Source organism: Calidris pugnax, unplaced genomic scaffold (genome assembly GCF_001431845.1).
Source record: "Calidris pugnax isolate Ruff unplaced genomic scaffold, ASM143184v1 scaffold171, whole genome shotgun sequence".
Lineage (NCBI taxonomy): Eukaryota > Metazoa > Chordata > Aves > Charadriiformes > Scolopacidae > Calidris > Calidris pugnax.
In genome coordinates, this window is record NW_015091064.1 from 3,694,550 (window position 1) to 3,717,035 (window position 22,486).

Below are 22,486 nucleotides of genomic sequence, written 5' to 3' on the forward strand. Positions count from 1 at the left end.
GCCTGTAACCACATCTGATTAACATGAACTATATCATGCATTACTCCATGCATGGAACGGAAGCAGGACTGAACCACTGTTTGGAACTGAAATGATTTTCGGTACCCACATCCCACATGGGGCACGGATGTTGTACCCAAAGAGTCCTGCATTAAGCCCCGTACAATCTTACACAGACACTTTGCTTTAACTATTGTTTCTTAGTGGTGGTAAGCAATTACACTGGTATAAATGAATACCAGATAGAAACACTGACAATTTTTCCACACAACTACCTATTTCATCCCAATTTTGGTTTTTTATGAGGACTTGAGAGATAAAACTTTCAAGAAGAAAAATAATCTCAAAAAACATATGAAGATTTAAAATTCATCCATTTGGATTACTTGAGGACTTTAACACACAAAACAATTTGAAACAAGTGGTATCTTTCATCAGTACTGTGAACATGCCTAAATGAAGGCAGCTACGCTGCCCTCTCTTACAAAACGGCGCTTATAACTATCTTTCTCTAAAAAGCTTTTACAACTCAAAATTTTCAGAAAGCAGTGATGTACTTTTTTAGTAGGAAGAATCTAAATAAAAAAGTTGTTCCCAAAGATTCAGCAAAATATTATGAAGCTACACAGGCTATGGGGGCTTCCTATTTTTTTTGGTAAGGTTTTTTAGTTAAACTAACCATCTTTCCAATAGATAAAGATATGTGCACAGAATTTTCCAGTACTTCTGTAACACACTGATGAGTAAATTTTAATTTAGTCAAATAATGCACCAACTTAACACAATCCAAACATGTACAGATCACATCTCCAGTCTGTTAAGTATGAGACACCAAGGGAATGAAAAAGCAAAGAGCCTAGATAAAGCCAGTTTTCCCTCTGTTGAATCTGGTACAGAAAAGCATCCTATTGATTTGGATAACAAAGGCCACGACCACACGGTCCCTGCTGGAGGCATCCGGCTGAAGATGCTCTGGGAGAGACACAAAGCTGCGCAGAACCCCCAGCACATGTTAATGGCCCCACACAGCAGGATTACTGCGGGAGGTGGCCACGTCTCTGCAGCTCACAGCACTTCCTTTAGAAACATCTCCTTGGGCAATTCCATTTATCAAATGTATTTTTATACTTGAGGCTTATTTTGTATTGTATTAATAACAATATTGGTTTAATGCATTCTTTTCAATTAAATCCGTGAAGTGCTTTTACTCAAACAACATGGACATAACATTTTTATCAAGCGGAGAAACAAAATACCACAATAAATAGAAATCTGGACACAAACCCAACATGCCGATTTATTTTTTTATTCTCTTTGTACTACCAAATCTGGTTTGAACAATTCTTCCTCAAAAACATGCAGATTTCACCAGACAGTACAATATTTGCTACAATAACATTCAGGTACATTACTCAGATGACATAAAAATCTTCAAACGCTGTACCGCAGAACTAAAGCAGCTGGCATACAGCTCTGACGAGATTCCAAAAAGTATGCATCATTTTAAAAATGGTAAACACTGCTTATTTTTCTTTCCATAACCAAATGATAAACACTGTACCAAGGAAAGATCACACACAGCAACAGATATCCCATAAGTTCAGACATCACATTCATACTTTATCCTTACAGTATTTTAATGTAGCTTGGGTCGTTGCACCTATTTAGACCAGTGACTGTAAAATTAGGGACCTATAATAAATAATGAATCCATGAAATCAATGATAAGGTATTACCTTATAAATAACTGCCAATTCCAATGACACATCAAGACAACGTTCCTTACAAACCTTTTCACCACTCTACCCAAAGTTCACGAAGTCACCAGCAATTACTGAACATACAGAGAGTAAAAGCATACATCTAGCCAAACAGGTATCTTAACACTCAAATTTCAACATATGCAAAATATGTTGCACACATTAATCCACTAATTAATGCAAAGTTTGATAAGGGTCTCACAGGTTGTGATATTTAATCTTCTGGCATTTCTTATATCAAATGGCAAAGATGTACAGCCTTAACTTTACTTGCAAGTATGCAGACAACTGGAATGTTTGGAAGGGATAAGTAATACATATCCCAACAGAAAAGTAAAATCACATCATAATTTTAATAATTAAACCATACTTACTTCCGTAACATCTGCCCCTGACCAAACCTTTGCACAGTGTCTTAACAAAGAACTGGTTTTCCATGCTGACAAGTACTGCTTTTATGCACGGGGAAGGTCTGAAGTAATCTGCTTCTTGTACAAATTCTTTCTTGTCTCCAGGAAAATGACTGAAAATAATCTAGACCTTCTACTACAATATTGAAAGCTTAAACTACAGAGCTTAGTGTAACCACACACTGACAAAGAATTCCAAGCAAGCTACAATTCATGGACGTACTCTGCTTTAACCTGGCTGCTTTTTACAGGATACTCTCTCTCTCTTCTCCAAACCCAGCCCCCTCTGAGGCCGTAACCGTGTGGAGCTCTGCCGAATCTTTCGAAAGCCTGCTATAATTCGAACGCTGGCTCCGCTTGTGAGCAACAGTCTTCAGGTTCTCGTTCTGAACCGCAGCTGAATTGGAACCTGAGCCAGGGTGCAGCAGAATTTGAGGTGAATCTCCAATACCTTGTGTTTCTTCAAAATTTTGATTAGCTCGATTGCTTGGAGCACTGTTGTTATTTAAGGTGACTGTACTCGGGGTTCTATTTAAATTATAGACTTTCTGGCAAGCTGGCCAATTCTCTTCTGGGCTACTTGCTATCAAACTGCTTTCAGAAGGGCTTTTCTTATCTTCTGAGCAAATAGACATGCGAACCACAGCTGGATCTTGAAGGCCGCTAAGGCTGTGTGGAATTCCTCTTTTTCCACTGTGACTGTCATCTTCAAGCTCAATGAGATTTGCCTTTTCAAGCTGTGAATCATCTGCTCCTTCATTATGGAGGGAATGATTTGGAGAACTTTCGTTGGATCTTACACCAGAGTCGGATGAATCTTTCTTATCCAAAAGGGCATCTGTCAAATACTCCTTTGCTTTTATGAAGGTTCTAATAGGTTCAGATCCATGTTCTGGAGATTTGGGCTGCTTCTCTATTTTGCCATCTGTTTTCTTATCTTTACCTTCCTTAAGAAGTGGAGTATTATCCGATTCCTCAGTTCCTGATTCATCTTCATCACTTGGAAGCTTCTGATACCGGAGAGTAACTCCCTTAAGCTTTAAATCTGCAGCCTGGAAAATACTTGTTCTTTCCGAAGACTTCTTTCCTGGGAGAAGCTTGGAACCAGACTGATCAGATTTTTCATCTTCTTCAGTAATAGGATCCAAAGGAGACGCATCGTTAGTAGAAACACCTGAAGTACTGTAATCAACAACATCATTTCTCTTCAGCAAAAAGGACTTTCTTCCATCGTCTTGTTTCTGTTCACCATCTTTTCCTTTCTCCTGTTCTGAACTGGAATGCAAGGAGCCCCCTGATGTACTCTGCCCCATATAGAAAGCGCTTGAGCTATGAGGGGAGGACCTACCACTTACTGTAGTAGAATTGGCACCTCCTTCTAACTGTGACATTTGAGCAATATACTCTCTGTATGCATCCCTGTATTCTGCCTGTACCTTGTCAGTAAGCTTTGATATTTCAATACTAGAGTCTTGAGAGTTAAGACTTGAAAGACTTGGAGTTCTACGAGTTTGTGACTGGAAAAAAAAAGAAAGAAAAGAGAGATAACAGTTAAATGAACTATTTATTTTTACTGATCTTTTTAAATTAAGTAACTCAAAGCATCAAGTATGTGCTTAAATGATTTTTTTTTTTCTTGCTGTGAATAGACTATGCCAGTGAAATTGTCAATGCTATAATTAAATATGCTTACTATAATCATATATATGCAATCACACACACATTCACCAAACTCACAAAGTATTCTTATTGTTGGTCCCCATAACGGAAGAATTCCACAAAACAAGCATTTTATCCAGTGCATTTGAGGCTAACTCTTTTGAGTATATAATTATAACAATTGAATTTGTGTGTTAAGATGGGCTTTTCTAATACATCTTCATACATTTACAAAATTAGCATTTTCTATTAGAAAGATAACAAGAGTTCATCTAAATGCTGAGCATCTCTCAAAAACATTTTAGAAGACCCCCATGCTAACATAATTCAATATGCCCTGGCAAAATTCCATCACATATAGCTCATTTCAGAAAAATCAGATCTCAGACAAACACGTTGCTCTTTGCCCCCACCTCTGCTCTCTGGCAGTGTGCACACAGAGAAGCCCACAGACATAGGATGCTATGGCACCTACCAAACGTTAGAACTGAGGTCCAGCAGAGCTGAACAGAGTAAAGGAGTGGATTGTGGCTGCACATACGGCTTCGTGCCATGCATACAACAGGCTGCTCACTACCACCAAGTAACAGGTGTACAGTGCCCCGTGCACTGGAGCTGAGACACTGACTTAAGCAGTCAGTACTTCAGGAAACCAACTAAACTTTGCAGTGCACAAGAGATGAGACTTTGAAAGACTGTTGAGCTATTACATCTTATTTGCGGCAACAACGAAAATAAACCACGTTTCAAAAACCTACCTTCCACTAGAAAACACTTAAAAAAAACCCTAAAAGGACTTGGGTAATTTTAATGAGCTAAAAGTAAACAGGAAAATTAACGTGTGCATTCAAACACTGTGAATGAATTTAAGATTCAGAACAGAATTACTTAATCATATAGATATACCCTCTTGGTCCATCCTTCTCTTTCTCACCCTGTTTTTCTTTTCTCCTTCCCCCAGCCTTTTTCTTGCTTTTATATTTATCTTTCTTGTTTCTGTCCACCATCTTTTCCTTTTTCTTGCTCTGTGCTAGAATGCAATGCAAACCAACCTGTTTCTTTCCTTCTCAGAAGAAGCTCATAATCGCCCCAGCAAGCAACATACACAAGACCTGCAGGTTCCCATTCAATTATTCTCTGTCTATTACTAAAGAAGTATTACTGAGAGCTTTTCATAAGATCAATAATATTCTCTATATACTAGAATATTGGGGAATAGCTAAACACAGTTAACTGAAAGAAAATGATGTTTAAATGACTTCTATCTGCCATGACTCCTAAGCAATTCAATACCTAAAGCAAAATGCAAGAATCTCAGCGATATTAACACTTGATTATTTATGCATAATCACTACTATTTATCCCTACTCACAGCAGCTATGGTTCCTCACCAAGAGGAGAAATATTTGATTTTATTGTGCATTTCCAGTAGTACTCCTTCTTGTTACAAAGCAGCAGCAATATTCTTTTTTTTTAATTGGTATCAACTTAAAAAATTCCAACAGGCGAATTCTAAGGTTTCCTTAAGGAAACACTACCTTTCTCATTCCTTTGATTCAAATTCAGACAACTATACGGGCATCACAAACTATTTTTGAATAGTATAACACCTGGCTAGGACATAGCTAGAAACTTTCATACACAAAATCTGAATATTACATTAAAGAGAAATCTTGCAGGATGTTGCTCTAAGCTCGATGAGAAAAGCACCATAGCTTTGATTTTTTTCCTCTTGAAGAGTGGTTACGCAAACAGATGACTAGTTTTCAGACAGCAAAGACTAAAGATTTTGACACCAAGAGGGTGGTTAGAGTTTACATCTCTGCAAAAACGGTCTTCGCCAATACTGAGAACTGAAAGTACCCAAACTGTCACAGCAGACTTATTTCTTGACCTGTCTGTCTCCAAGAACACTTGAATAAAACTCTTTACTATACAGATAAGCAAGCAGAATACATTTCTCTATTAAATACCTGCCAACTTAAGTTACTATGGCGTGGAGGAGCTTCATCAAGACCAATTGTGTTGAGTTCTTCAAAGCTGAAGTTAAGTGTGTAGGGAGCTTGACCAGAAAGACCTGTAAGCTCAGTGTGAGGCAACTCAGTGTTATGCCCAGGCCGACGAGTAAGTTCACTATGAGGCATCGCAGCGTTAACATGCTCAGTTGTTCCACGAGGATCTTCCTGAACAGCCTGATTTTCTGAATTTCTCATTTCAAGTATCTTAACACACAAAAAAGAGACAGTGTAAATGTAACGATACAAATAGAAGAAGTTCTTGAAATTATTAAAGAAGAATTCTATTAAAAATAGGAACATGGAATTCACAACTGTTAAAGCGTAGTTGCATATGTGGTTGTGATCATGGAAAAGCATGAAGAAAAGTCTATTCATAGATCTAGTGCATTCGTCCTTACTGCAAATCACATTAATATTTAAGAAATTTTTTTTGTATCAACAAATTATCCTTATTACTGCTCAGACCCTTACAAGAACTCATATGCCACAAAACACTTACATTCTCATAAAACTAGAGAAGTGATAATTCACAGATTTAAAAGCAAAACCAAACACTTCAGTTTTATAGCTTAATCAACCTGAATCTAACAATAAATCTCATCTTGTAATTCTCAGTGCTTTCAAGACTGATTTAGCAGTTGAGAGACATACTGTTACTTTCAGAAAGAGAACTGGCAATACACTACGCATACTTAAGAGAAAACACAGTTGGGTGATGCATAACCCTCACTGTAAAACTGGCATTTACTCTCAAACCAGAAAGAAGGAAATGGGGCAAATCAGATAACTCTATAGATGCTTCAATAATAGTATGCAACGCGGCATTCCCGCATTATACAAGTATGTGTCAATCTAACATTGTACATTTATCTCATTGGCCTGATTTTTAGCTTAAGTTTCCTTTAAAATTATGCTTATGCAATTGTGTGCCATGCATCTCCAACCGCCTGGCTGTCCACTTCCTCCACTAACATGCTTTGAACTCCCTCACTAACTTTTAACAAAAGGATAGAGGCTTCAAAGAGAATTAAGTTCTGATAATTTCATTAAAATAAGCAAATTTAAAAAGGGAAAAGGGAACCCATTCAGGAAAAACAGATCTTACAAAAAGAGGAGGCAAGACTTCAGAGTTTACAATCAATTAAGATGCAAATCCATAGGCAACCAGTTCTTCATTAACATGCTCAAGACAAAAAGACAAAGTAACAAAAGAATAAATGCGTTCATGTTTTCAGACGATACTTATCTTAAAGATGATGATAACAATAAAGCAACAGGAAAGAAAAAAAGGTAAGGTTCCTAATGAGAAAGACTCATTTATGATGACCTGAATACCAAAGAGAGAGTCTTACCATGCTCCTGAACAGGTGCCAGTCACCAAAATTCATATTCATTTCTTTTTTCAGTTCATCAATGTTGCACTGAGCCAAGACACGTCCGTTTATATTTGCCTAAAACAATAAAACTAAATAATGTAAATTACTGATAGAGAACTTATGGCGTGGCAGTAACAGACTAAAAAGGTAATTAAAATCAGATATATTGATGGGGACCACTAGAGAATGTCACTCTTGAGTCCAATCCTATATAATAAATGTGCTTTTATAAAAGACTATTTACTGATGATTGCTGATAGACAAGAACCTACATAGCATGAAAAAAATTAAAATATTAAACATATCAAAAAACGTGTGTATGAAAGGCAATGTGATTGTGTCCTATGAACAGACATAAGGAAACAACACACCAGTAGCAGAAAATTTCACAGACAACAAACCACATTCGTCTGCCTAGATTTCTCAAACTCAAAACAAATGGACTGCAGATGCCCAAGTATCTGAAGAAAATCAGTGAAGTCCCAGGCATCATCTGACCCCTGGTTTGAGGCATCTAAGATGAAGTGCTACCTCCATCAACACAGGCTTATATTCCCCCCATCACCAGAAATACCCGGGGAGAGAAGACTAGGCTTCTTTCTAGTTTTCATCATCATTCAGAGACTAACACAGACGTGCTTAAACACTATCTACATTCCAGGAAGGTTATATAGTGCTTAACTTCCAACAGCACCAAATTCAATGTAGAACCGTTTTCATTATGTAACAATGAGAGGGATTTCTCTTTATACCACGTATCAGTGGATGGACAGCATCTAAAAGACAAACCATATCTTCAGAGAGTGGCCACAAAATGGAAGACCCAAGTTGAGAGCTCTGCTCAGTCTCAGGGATCTCACTGGGTTTGTTCCCATATCCCAGCAGATGATCTTAATCAAACCAGGAAAAAAGATCAGGCTGAGTCATTTTCATTCTTCCTTTTTACATGGTATCACTTGCAGTAAGAAATGCAAGAACGTAAATAAGAAATAAAGACAACCAATGAGCACATTCTTTTAGCACTCAAGCCACTGAAGCAACTGGAATTTTTTGCAGCTACACTTAATGAGCTGCAATCTGACATCCTACTTCTTGCTTTCAGCAACATCCCTGAAGTTTTCTATGATAAACCTATCTCCTAATCCTCGAATCAACAACCTCCCTGTATTTTTTAAGATATTATAGGTACTGGGACAAAGTGAGTTCAGCAAAAACATTAATTAATGACAACCTTTATGCTTTTCCCTTCTTTCTTTGTAAAAGGAGTACACCAAATAGTGGGGAAAAAAGTAATAAAGACAAAAATGATTCTGTGCTAATGTCTCAGAGAAAAGACCAGTAACAAAAACATATTAGACGTGGAAAGTGATAAGACAGAAACAGAACCATCTTCACCATCCACTTAAAACAGAAGAGATGTGTCAACTTCTCGGGGGGGAGGAAAAAGGGGATGTTACTACCTAGATATAGAACACTTTTACACCTCTGTCTACACATGGCAATTTTGAAAACATTTTTCTTGCCTTTTTTTTTCCCCCCTTAAAATAACCAGTGTCATCAGCATTTATATTTCCGAGTCTGTCTTTCCTTTTTGAGAGCATTTTCTCTGAAAAACATGCTTGTATTAAAATGTCTTCCAAACTTAGCACGCATAGAAGTGAAGATGTTGTTTTGACAGTTGATGTGTTTCCATAAATATTTTCAAGAAAAGAGCTCAGCTGATACCTTTTTTATAGTTGCAGAATACTGAGGTAGCATGCTCTGGTCCAGACCATCTATCTGCTTTAGCTTCTCACACACAGCTTCCACACTCATTGTGCTGAGGGACACGTGGGACGCTCCCGTGGTCGATCCTGCGCCTGCTCCCTGGAAGAAGGGAGAAAACGTGTGCATCAGATGAGTTCAAAGGTGCAGTACAGCCAGAATTTCACAAGATGCAGTAACACAAATCAAGCTGCGTTCCACCATGTTTTAAAATTAAGAGATGAGAATAAGAATGCACAGGCATTTTCAATTACTACAAGAACATCTATATATTGGGAAACATTTATTATAGGTATTTTTATGAGAAAAAACACAGCATCCCGAGTCCTGCCTGCGTGAGAAAATAAGTCTCTTAAATGTTATTTAAGAAAACAACATAAAAATCAGAAATATTAAGTAAGGGTTAATTAACTTCAAATGCACCTTTACTCAGAGCTTCCCCCCGACTTTGTTAGTTTAGGGTTTGTTTTTTTGGTTTTGGAAATTGGGGGGTATGTGTTTGTTTTGGGTGTTTAATGCAGACACAATTTAGATTTTCCTGTCTTAAAAACTGATGGTTTAGTATCAGACTAAGATGACCTAAAACTAACTCCTCAATTATTGGGATTCATGGGGTAACTTTAGCATCACCTGTCCATTTTCCAGAGGTTCCTTCAGCTCCATTTATGCGAGATCAGCAAAGGGGCTGTGTACCACAGTACAGAACCACAGGGCAGCACTGTCACTGCCCCCAAGATCCTATGAGAATGCTTTATGTAGCTCGAACTTTGGCAGGATTTATATAGAAATTATTCACAACTCGTATCTGTAATGCAGAAGTCATCCTGTGTATGTGAACAGCTTCTGGGAATTTCACAGAAAGCGTGGAAAACCCAAACAAATGCTAACTTCAAATGCACCTTTACTCAGAGCTTCCCCCCGACTTTGTTAGTTTAGGGTTTGTTTTTTTGGTTTTGGAAATTGGGGGGTATGTGTTTGTTTTGGGTGTTTTGGTCCAAGATCCTATGAGAATGCTTTATGTAGCTCGAACTTTGGCAGGATTTATATAGAAATTATTCACAACTCGTATCTGTAATGCAGAAGTCATCCTGTGTATGTGAACAGCTTCTGGGAATTTCACAGAAAGCGTGGAAAACCCAAACAAATGCATGTGCAGGTGGCTGGGATGCTAAGAGACTGTGTCCTCAAAACCCCCACATTCCCCCTGGCTGGGGACCTGTACATTAAGCAGGAGCAAAGCGCAAAGCTCTACACAGTTCCACTAGTGATTCCACATTCTTAAGTGTAAAATCAGACCCAGTTCTATCAGCTATGAACTGCCTGCACGCCCTCCTCCTGGGAGGGAGGTTGCACCCTCCCCTTTTTCTGACCATGAAGTTTTGGTTTCAGCACTGTGTAGACCACGCACCAAAAGAAGCTCATTTTGGGAGGATGAAAAAGAGCTTCTAAAGCTTCAGAGCTCATCATCACATACGTAAACCCTGGGATGTGAAACTGCATTTTGACTCCCCAGAGTTCAGTTAATCGAGTTTGACTATATTCCTCAACTTACAAATGAAGACTGTTTATAAAAACAGTTGCAACACTTTTTTCCTATTTTTATTTAATTACTTCAAAGTTATTTAATCTTTCAGAATTAATATAAATTAATAGATCCAAGTATATTGCTTATGAAAACCGAGGATTATCACACAGAATGGCATTAACCATATCTGAATTATCTAAACCAGGAGGTTTAGATATTAGAGGACATCAGAGGAATGTCTCCCATATTAAGAGGAATTTATTCAACTATTAATTCCAAGGCAGCAATCCAAAACCCCATTATCCACAGAATTGTTTCTAAATTACTTTATCAGCCATAGCCTGATCTGGGGAGGCAGGCACGCTCCCCACCTTAGCTACTCTGAGTTTCAAAGTTTAGATGCTATTACAAGTAATTCCCCTGAAGTTTTCTGCCAGATGTGCTTGAAATGGACTTAAAACTGGCAAACAATCAACTTCACTCCAGGACGCCATGGGAGGTTGTGGGGAATCTAAGCCTCGCAGTTCGCACACTTGCCTGAAAGCAGAGCTGGGATGCTAATCTGTGTTCCTTTGAGCATTTAAAATATTTTTTTAATGTGATGTCAACTGGACACTAAACAAAAGATATACCCCATTTTCTAAGCAGGCAATAAATTACCTAAATTATTGCATAAAAACTAAGCATTTTAATCCACTACAGTCTAGGTACCTAACTTAGGGTTTGGTATTCCTTCTGAGGATAAAACAGTTACTTTTCAGATTCTGCAATGTCTCCCTAATTAGGTGCACAGAATACCTAATTAGTTATCTTATTAGGCATCTAAAGGAAGAAATTTAGCCTTAATCTAGCCTGATTTTTAGCACTACTAAATCATTTTAAGGCTATAAGCCAACTATCAAACTGATGAAGATGACAGGAAAAAGCTTCATCCATAAACTATTTATTTTGTACTTCTTTTATGTCCATCTCTTATTTAAAAAAAAAAAAAAAATCACTTAAGTTTTTCTTTGGAATACCAGTTTGGTCTATTATTTCCCCCATAAACACATTATTTACTATTGGTATGAGTTAGATAATACACAAATAAAGCAAAGGTATTAAGTTAATTAAAATCTTAATTATTTTTTTAAAGAAAGCTTATAAATTAAAATAAAAGAAACTGTTATAGGCAGAATTACATTGTGGCACTACTAAAATTAATGGTCCTCGAGCAATGTGTGTAAGCAACTGCCTTTGTTCTCTGAATATAATAAATACATTATCTATAATTCATCTACAAATAAATGAAGAAAAGTTTTAAACACTTCTAATTTAACAGTTCTTCAGATCAAAATATTTTTTGAACAATCAAGAACAAGTCATTCTTTCTGCATGCATTAAGAGTTAGTTTAGCAACTCTTCTTTCTGTGTATGAAAAAAATACAGAAAAGCACTAAAATATTTAGACTGTTTTTGTTAAAGCGCGAACTGTTTGAAATAGATGCACATTAATCCAAATCATTCTTTATAAAAAGCACTCTCCGAAGAATAAGTAATGTAATAGCTTTAGGGATATTGTCATCATGTAAGTGAATTAAAACTGTACTTAAACTGACACATTTTTCAGCCTTAGTGGTTTTGTTAAGAGATGCTTAGAGAACATTAGTCTGAAAAGTATTTGCCATGCAAAAGCTAGAAGCAGCTTGTCAAAACAAACCTCAAGGCTAGTAATGAGCATTAGTTTACAGACAGCCCAGCATGAAGCGCCAGTATGATAGCTTCGGAAATGGCTCGGAAACAACTGAATGAGAATTCACAGAAAGTGGTTGTACCTGTCTGTTTTTGTATAACCCAGACTTACACGGCTTAGAGAAAAGGACAAAACAGAATGAAAAGAAACAACAGCTTAAAGCGACATCAGAAAGGTCGAACATACAGATGACATGCTTTGAAGTAAACAGAGGACATCAGTGTTAGGACAGAAACAGGATATTTTCATAACGTGATGAAACTTTTAACACAGACCCTCAGAACATACATTCAGTATATGCTACACAAATAGTATTTTCCTCTGAGCAGACTACTCCATTTTGCACTTGTAGAAGAGCCACACTTGCTGTTATTTTCTTTGCATAAAAGTTTTACTTTGTTTCTGATGGAAAACCTTGCTTTAACCAAACATTCAAGATCCCATTATACCACCGATGTATCTCAAGTAACTGAAACCTTCTAAGCGCACACACCCACACCCCCCCAAACTGAAAAGGAACTTTTTTAAGAACAAATATTCAAAGCACAGAAATGCTACATAAAAGCACCTGGAAAATCCATACACGAAAACTCCCGTGCCACACACTGTCATTCATGCTCCAACTTTTGAAAAGCACTTCCAGTTTCTTAATGAGCATTGTATGTTTATCTACACTACATGCTCTGGGCCGGGTTAGTTCTTACTCAAAGCATATACAACTTAAGCTATTACACATTCAGTGCAGTACGAAAAAATGTGTTTAAACAAAGTTAATGATATTGAAACGAGCTGCATCCCAGTAAATCACAATTAACAACGGAAACTATAGCATGTGATTAAATTTATAATAGATAACCACTGCTAATGATTTCTAACTTAAAAGGGGATGCTGTGAACAGATGCTGGTAAGACTACAATCCAAGGAGCACTCTAAGTTTTTGCAGTTCCTGTCAGAAATAGCCATTTGTATGGTGAAGTCAGCAGAAATGCATGTTTGCCTCCACCACAGATGTGCAAAGGCTGACATCTTAAGTCTATTCTCATTAGTGATTTAAACCAATACCCTCAAATTCACCTCATACCTTCACATTGACACAACTAAATAGATGGTACCAGTAAACTTACTGCTCTGACATCTGTTCTGGTCCATTTAGTAAACAGTAAACTACAGTCTGAGATAGACAAGTTTTACCATCCTCAACAGAGTTCAAATCCGGGTGGCGACAGAAGAAAAATTACTGATATGGGATAACTGCTCTCAAAATATTTTTGGTATCTACTGAGCTAACCCAGACTGACACTGATTTTACAAGATTAATGATTAGGATCTGAAATTTCAGACTTTGTTGAGCTTCAACGTCAGACTGACAACAACAGCAAGGCCTTAACCAGACCACGTAACATCCTCAGCACAGCTCTGCAACTCGGGCAATGAGTAGCAATGGTGACCTGTGTAAAACAAATTAATACTCCCAAAGAAACCGGGTTTTGCCCTGTAAGATTTAAAACACTCTAAATGATGCTTATTCTCTACTGTACACAGAAGTAAAATTGCAACATTTCTTGCTCCTTCCCAGATTTGCATGAAAAACACGTTGATTCTACACCTTCATCTTGTTTTCAGTCATCAAACCTGTTACACATCTTGGTGTTCATGACCTACTTTGAACAGTTTTTTAGCTTATTTCATTACTTTGCATGTGCCAATCCATTTAGTAAGTAAAACCTGTATCATCTATACAGTGGCAATAACGCATCGATTAGGAGCTACGTAATAGCTGGATGAAATTATTGCACCCATCACCTCTAGATAACTGCAGTACCTAAAACAAGTATAACAACATTTCCTTAACCCTAATGGGGCATTCTGCCAGGCACACAGAATACAGTACCCTAACAACATCCTCATAGCCTACCCAAGAAAATTGCAAAAAATCAAAATTTTAGATTTACACTTTAAGTTAAATATTGCTAAGTCTTAGAAAAGTGTATGATTTGATATGTTGTACAATATATATTTACAGTAGTATAAATTAAACTCAAAAAATGATCTAATGAAGTCCTCCATTATAATTTTTTCAAACAAAGTTTCTTATTAATGTTTCAACTCCTGCATTTTCTTACCTGCAGCCAATAGACTACATAACTTACATAGAATCTTTTAAATTGCTGCTTGAACCTGTAGCCCATGGGTGCTTAAGATACACACACTGAGCAGCAAGCAGAAGAGCAACCAGGCCCTGTTCTGCTGCTGGAGCTCATTCACTACTTTACCCTGAGAGTAAATCCTACTTTTCCAGTCCTGTGCCCCTTCTCACACTCTCAGATACACACGCACTCCAGCCATCACGCCACTATTTTCTCAAACGTCTCCACTTTTTATCCTTGCACTGACAAGCTGCAAAGGACTGGGAGGAGAATGGGATACTGAGATATTGAATCAAACACGGGAAAGGCATCAGCATCTCCAAATATATACTACCCGAAATACTTACCCCAAAGTCATCCCTTCACACAAGGTAACTAATCACCTGGAAGAGAGAACTTTAGGGTACATTTTCCTTTGCATGACCCATACACGGGTGCTCAGCGAAGGTTATGTGCAGTTAAATACAGTTCTGGAATTTGTGTAGGGTTGTGGTTTTTTTTCATTGCTCAAAAATAGAAAGACATTTTTTGCAACAATTTACTAAAAAAAAATAACCGTAACTGTTGCCAACAACTACTGACAGCAAAGGTTTTTTTCATTGCTCAAGAATAGAAAGGCATTTTTGCAACAATTTACTAGAATAAAAAATAATGGTAACTGTTGCCAACAACTACTGACAGCAAATATTAAGATAGTTATGACAATCATATCAACCTCTTTGCTTTGGTAATAAATCTTGATTTTCCATCAATTGCTACAGCTAGAGTTAAAACAGATATTCATAAAGACATCTTTCTGTGAATACTTAAGATAGAAGTAGTTGTGGAAGAGGCAGATGTTAGCATTCTGACTCAAGAATAAGCTTATTATGATCAGCAATTGTTTCTTTTGTTTTGTTTTTCTAATTTTTAGATTTCCTCAGCAATTGTTTGGTTTTTTTGTTTTGTTTTTCTAATTTTTAGATTTCCATGGACAGTTGCTTTATACTGTGTTAACTGCAATAGTTTTATGCCACCAACTAAAGAAGTATGGTTCAGGTGAGAGAGCTAACTCAAGCAGGGAAAACACAGTTTGTTCTAAAATCTAAGCACTGAATGACCAGCTGTCATTCTTCACTCAGTTTAGCTACCACAATGCTATTTTTACTGAAAGCTCACCACAGCTACTGACAAAGGTAAGGGGAAAAACTACAGGGAAAAATATAATACATCTTATAAGTGAAATATTAGCTCTTAAATCCATTCACGAACTACATTAGTTTTCAACTACTCTATTTGCCCACCAAAGCCACTGATGCAGTGTTAGTGAACTGCAGTTATGATTAATGCAGACTCATTACTGCTGAAAAAGCAATGAGATGCTAAAATTTCCACACCACATGACTACTCATTTACCATTGAGGGGTCTGTGGGTGAAGGAAGCCCCTCATCAGCATCCTCCTTGATAACATCCTAACAACAACAAAATATTACGGTTTGGGTAAAATGATCAAGGGCGCAACAAAAAATATGAAGTAAACAGTGAATGAGAGAATGAGCTCGTAGTAATACATAATTCAACAGAAACTCATTGGTTTTCCTTAAGCGATCAAAGATTTTACCACCCTTTAATAGCTTTGCTCATTGTATCAATATCCTAGAAATAAACCGATTGGTAAGTGAGGCTTACACTTTTTTAGCTTTCCTTAGTTCTTAATTCCATTTGAACAGCCATCTGTCAGTAAAATAAATACTGTTAAATAGGAATTTTATTATTCTATAGGAAGCTAGAAAAGTCTGCTCGTTTTCCTCTTCAATGGGTAAATAACGCTGAATTGTATGTACTTACAAAACCAAGCTTCCTTTTCCATGGGTAAATAATGCTGAATTGTATGTACTTACAAAACCAAGCTATAACTGATGCATACTTAATACAAAATGTATTTTGTTTTACTTACATATTTTAAAAATTCCTTTAAACTTTTTACTTTGACCTTCCAATTTCTAGTATTCTCTACTATGTTAAAGAATGTAATTTTATCTTATAAAATCTGAATATAAATTTACGAGTTGCACTCGTTTTCTACAGTGCTACACTATATCCATTTCTTTACTGTAGTAGAGTGGACATTTTCATTAAAATATTTTCCTGCCAATATTACAGGTCATATTCCTCTAATCTTGATATTCAGATGCTAGAATTGATTTCCTCTCTAATTTCTGAAGTTAAAACAAAATACATTTTACATTACAAATTAATAACATCTTTGCTTAAACTATTTGTATGAGGGCTGTAGAAAATTAACTCCATCTCAGCCAGACCCAATACAAATATAGAGCTTGTACTTATCTAATAGTGAATCATCATTAATAACCTTAATTTTCATTACTCACTATATTTATTGTCTAGGTTAGTATTTGAATTATCCTTCAAAATACTTACTAGGCCATTGTTCTGATCTCTGGACAAACTCGTTTTTAGTGGTGGACGTGAGATGAGATGAGAACTGCCAGGGTAATACCTTGGCATGTAAAGATATGGGGCAAAGAATGGCTATGGAAAAAAAAAATGTAACAAAAAAGGGACAAACAATTACACAAATCAAAATGTAATAATAAAATAAAATTATTTAAACAAAACACATCATCTAGTTGAGTTTAATAAACTGTAAAACAGCAATTACTAATAGCTATATTTACTTTTTGCATTGAACAGAATTCAATCAAAAGCTCTGGAGTTCTTGAACCCCTCAGAGCCAATGCTGCTCTGGTGCGGTTTTCTGGAGGAACAGAGTTGGAGTGGGCTTGGTAGTTACACTCCAACATCTGTTCTGAGCATGGGAAAAGGATCATTTAAGGACAATTCCGATAATTTCACTCTCTCAGACCTGCTAAACTCAAAATTAGATGCTCAGTAAATCATATAGTGTTTCATAATAGTGAAGACAACCGTACCAAAAGAAAAAAGTGTGATACACAATAGTATCGCTAGAACTTTCCGTATTTGTGGTAACCAATCTGAAGGCTTCCACAAATGCTAGATTTTATAAATCTATAAATAGTTTTTTAGAGCAGACAATATTTGAGCTTTGTTTTGCTGGAAATATGTCAATGCATGTTGTTCAATACAAATACCATTTTAAAGGACAATGTTAATTATTATAAAACAAATACAAAAAACATTTTTAAAAACAGAAATACAGTTTTTCCCCACAAATATCAGTTAACTCTAATCACAATTTTTATAACCAGGCTCCTTTTAATCCCTTTTTACTAACGAATTTCAAGAAAACAAACACTAGCCAAGTTTCCAAAAGTCTTATCAGCACATCAGTGTAAAGCGTCCACACGAGAACTCAGGCTTTTAATAAAGTAACTTTCAAAAGCTATAGAGATCTCAAAATTACAAATATGCTTCCATTATAACAGATCACTCCACAGGCTCTCATCTTTCAAGTGCTAAAATCAAGTGTATAAAGAAGTTTCCTGAAATTCATGTTACAAAACTTGTGTGTGTACACGAGTGTGCATTTGAGAGTCATGAACTTTACAGTGCAGTTAAGAACTACAAACTGCTTTTCCAAAATTGTGAAATTTTGTTTTGGCCTATCTGTGAATTTGAGTTAGGTTTTGGAATAAAGATTTCCATTTCTTTATCAATTACCTTTGAAGGCAATGTAATGGAAAGCAGCAGAGTCTTTAGCCTTTAGGAAAAGCAGAATTATAGAGCTCATTGCTTTCAACTCATTATTCAGTTCTCCAAAAAAACCAAACCTACAAATCTCAATGTCTCTATTACAGATTTCTGATGTTTCTATACAAAGTATTTTCAAGATTGTATTATCCAGCTATTTAACAAAACAAAACATATTATTTGGTTTGTGTTTCTGCACATGACAAGATTCTCACCAAGTTCAGCAGAGACTAGATAATTTTACGACTCAAGGGCTAATCTATGAGAGAAGAGTAAAATTTGTTGAAATATTCCATTTTGGACTTGTCAATAAAGACTAAAAACCTTCCGCATTCAGAAGCGGCTGTAAATGAACTGAGAAAATTTAATACCCGTGTACATCAATTAACTGAGTTGGTACTCACTACAACTTTGAGTGATTTATGGAAGATACAAATGGTTCCACATTGTTAGCTGCTAGAGGGTGTCTCTGCACACTCTTTCACACAATTACCTCAAAAATTTCATATGTTCTTCCAACACAGGAAGTCACATGACATGCAGTATAACCATTAGTCTAAATGGGGAAGTTGCCTTTGCCTTACATTTATTGGTTAGTGTAAGATGATTCAGAAAATTCACTTATTTAAAATTGTTTCACTGTCATAAGGCATAGATTCTATGACATTTTTTGGAAATGGAAATCTCTTCAAAAAAAAGTTCATGTTATTTCTAGAACAACTAAATGCCTCAGTTTTCCACTAACAGCTTAAACCACATGGAAAACCCCCAAGCATGAAATGCTTAATGATCATACTGCATTCAAGTGCCCAGCTCCCACTACTGCACAGACTATCCTCTGACACACACAGTGAGCACGTTTGTTGGCTGTGAGTCATCAAACGACAAAGCAATGAAAAAAACATTTGTCCAATAAAGCAATTATCCCACAATTCTTTCATAATTTCTAATTATACCTGGAGCCCGCTTCAGCTCCTCCACTGCTTCCCAACTGTGGAATTAATTTTCCATTATAGGTTTGAACTCTACAGATTCAGTCTTCATTTGAAGTACAGTAATAGAGATATTGTGAAAACATGAGCTCAGTATAAATACGTGTTGGGCGTAAACCAGCGTAGAGCTGTTCTCCAAGTTTGCAAATATCCTATAAAGCATAAAGTGTGATGTTTGTTATTTAAGATATCTACGACTTTGCTGCTATGTTGCAAAAAAAAAGTCTACCCATACTACAGTTTCTAGTTCCCACCTGGGAAACCCCAATGAGACTTGCCTACTACTCTGCCCTTCCCTGTAAGAAACACAATCTCCACAGTGATCCATTATAGCAATTTTGGGAAGCTGAATTTGAATCCAACTTGTACCCAGGCCATTCGACAGCGCTAAAGTGTACTTATCCAGCATAGTCCAACACTGGGAGCCAGAGTGCCAAGTTGAAGAGTTGCTAAATGGGACTATAATATTTCCTTTATAGCTATACAGAGAGAGAATGAAGTTTCAAATCAAAAATGAATAGACTATGTCACTGGAAGTTCAAGGTCTATAAAACAGGAACATCTTAAGAACAAAGCAGAAACATACATAATAAAAAAATTGCATTTCCTAAAAATAAATAACCTGAGGGTTTTTTTTCCCCAACAGCTCAAAGGCTTTTTTCTTAAGCACAAATGGATGCTTAAAGACAACATGACAGGAAATGTTTACTGGTCAGAATAAGGCATCTATCCCCAGAACTTTTTGCATAAAATTCAGGTATTTCCACATAAACATTTGGCCTATTGCGTTGTCTCATACGGATACTCAAGACCTCTCTCTCCAACTTCTACTGGGGAGAGCCTATTCTTCTAATGCTGTTCTTTTTTTTAAACACCATTTTTACAAAAAAACCCTGAGAAGTCAAAAATAATTGAAACTGCTGAAGGAAGCAGCTTTTCAGTCTAAATTTTCTACTATTACAAGGTCTTCATCACTTATCTCAGTATGTGGTGTTCTTGACAGCTCCTTTATGAGTCCATACAGGAAAGTCAATATTTAAGAGCGTGGAAAACTAAAAACATTGATACCTTAGGAGTATAAAATTCCAGTGAGAAAGGCCAAAAGAGAAGTATCTTAGTCTTCAGCAGGCAAAAAGGAAAAACTAAGGATGGCTATAAGTCTGTGTATGCATGTAATACAAATGAACAAATAAAGTGATTGTTAAGGATAGCTTATGACTCACCAGTAATTGCTTTTGTAATGCTTTTTAAAGCCACAAAAACATACAAGTTTCAACTGTGTATCACCCCACACTTAAACCTTGTCGTGTACAGTAACACAGACACAAAATCAGGGCTTCCACTTAAACTCCCACTTTAACAAAGCTGAGCTAGTCTCAGCATGAAGGTTCACGTGACAAGCATTTAACAGTGTTGGATGACTTCAAAGTATATCTCACTAGTTATTTTCAACAAAACATCCCATTGTTCCTGTATTGAGGGTATACAAGAATAACTTCAGAACAGATAACTTAAGTTCTGTGCTACATGTACTCTTTTCTGCCTTGGTTAACAAACACCGATTTAGGAATAACTCAATTTTCTTTCCAGCTAATTAGCTTGAACATTTACCTACTGTCAAATCTACTTAAAGCTGAGGCTGTTTCTTGTATAGAGAAGTAAGTAATGACATATCAGCTTTCTACTTTTTTTTTCACGATAGTACTACAGAAAAAAAGAGGTAAAAAATAAAGTTTAAAAGTACTGAATACATCCCACAAGAATAGAAAGTTTAGACTTGATCCGACTACACAGTAAAGTACTTCATTCCATTTTCAAGTGAGCCATGCCCAGGACTATGTTTTCTGAGGCCCACAAATAGCTCAAAAATTTACGTTTTATGCAATTTATGTTAATTCCTTTAAACTAGTGCAACACTGGTTTAGGGAAAAGATCCCAGAATAACTGAGACAAAGGGGAAGACAGACATCTACATAGATTCTTGTGATGTAGCTCTTCACTTGAGTTCCTGTATCTTTTAACCAAAGTCAGCCAAAAAAAAATTCAGGATTCCCTTCCAGTGTCTGTAAGCAAGTATGTGCATGATGGTGCACAGTTTACCCCACAACTGAGCAGTGTCCCAAAATGATTTGACCTTCTTCCTCTTGTATAATTTTTTTTTCTGATGCAATTTACCACATTTCTGAGACAACAGCGATTGAACATTAATGTGAAGTTTACCAACTTTTGGACTTTTCTCCATTTCTAAATTAAACTTGCATAGGTCTCTTAATATTTTGTAGAAGACATCTGCAATATTACCAGACTGAATCAGAAGAATGGTATGGTTAATTGGTTCTTGATTATTTACCCGATTGTAGAATGGATGCTGAGGTCCTGTCATACCACTATAGTAACTGCTGTGAGGTTGCGGTGATAAAACTCCACTATTGAAAGGTCCATTGAAAGATGTTGTAGAAGAGCAAGCTGATGAAGGCTGACTGAAGAGAGATGTGCCTCTAGCAGGTGCCTCATGCAAAGGCAACGTGGGATAAGGAAGTCCTCCAATATTCATTTGATCTCTTGCAGCACGAACATCTGGAAAAATAAAAAGGTAAAAAAGAATGAGATTTTGCTTGAAATTTTGAAAAAGTTTTGATTTGTTTGCCATTTCATTACAGTACATTGTCATGTATTAAACTCCAATCAGAACTCATCAAGTAGAATGTCAAATGTCGCTTTCAGCTGCATTTTGTTGATTTCTCTTGAGGATCACATATACACAGGAGTCTTTAAGAGAGCTAGGACAATTTATTGCACAAGTTTTCATAGCACATTAAATGCCTCTAAACATTCTCTCTCAGAGAGAACAAATTACAAATCCCAACTCAAATGCAGGAATACATCACGTCAAGTACGTCTCTGATGGCAAGTGTATAGGATGTGATAGTCTGGAGAGATTAATGGGACAGAATTTGTGAAGAAAGTTAGGAAAAGAAGAAAGTCGGAAAAAATCAAGAACAAAAAGAATTCCAGTTGAGGACTGAAGAAGGGTGTCACAACAGAAAAGACAGGCACAAGAGAACTATTAATACCTGAATTCAGTTCCCACCTAAAATACTGACTGCCATACCAAAGATTCTTAAGTTCTGGTTTTCTTCAAAGCTTTAGCATCTCTTAACAGGTGTGTATGTTAGGATGCCGTAGCCTTACTCTAAGGCCAATAGCCATCCCTAAGACTAGACAAGAAGAGCCATACCATGTGTCACATCAATCCACAGCAGCAGTGAGCAGTCAGAACATTTAATGTCGAGCAGAGCGTTTTTGCAAAACAGAACAGAACCTGACTACATTTTTTGAGACTAGAAGTAAAGGTAACTGCTTAACAACCACTGCACAATAAACAACAATCGCCCTAAGATGAATTTAAGGATCATACTATTGCCAATT

The 22,486-nt window shown here is 36.6% G+C and overlaps 1 protein-coding gene across 2 annotated transcripts in view; it reads right to left on the reverse strand.

The window, feature by feature from the left end:
• Nucleotides 1-1,265: 1,265 nt before the first annotated feature.
• The window catches only part of KIDINS220 (kinase D-interacting substrate 220kDa), an 87,066-nt gene continuing 65,845 nt past the window's right edge, over nucleotides 1,266-22,486 (reverse strand). For both annotated transcript variants that reach the window (XM_014956814.1, XM_014956813.1), the window contains 7 exons: nucleotides 21,408-21,634; nucleotides 16,815-16,925; nucleotides 15,788-15,844; nucleotides 8,949-9,089; nucleotides 7,200-7,298; nucleotides 5,803-6,051; nucleotides 1,266-3,687 (listed from right to left, as the gene is read on the reverse strand). In XM_014956814.1, coding sequence (XP_014812300.1) covers nucleotides 2,416-3,687; nucleotides 5,803-6,051; nucleotides 7,200-7,298; nucleotides 8,949-9,089; nucleotides 15,788-15,844; nucleotides 16,815-16,925; nucleotides 21,408-21,634 — 2,156 coding nt within the window. In that variant the 3' untranslated portion in view covers nucleotides 1,266-2,415. The remainder of the gene's footprint in view (nucleotides 3,688-5,802; nucleotides 6,052-7,199; nucleotides 7,299-8,948; nucleotides 9,090-15,787; nucleotides 15,845-16,814; nucleotides 16,926-21,407; nucleotides 21,635-22,486) is intronic.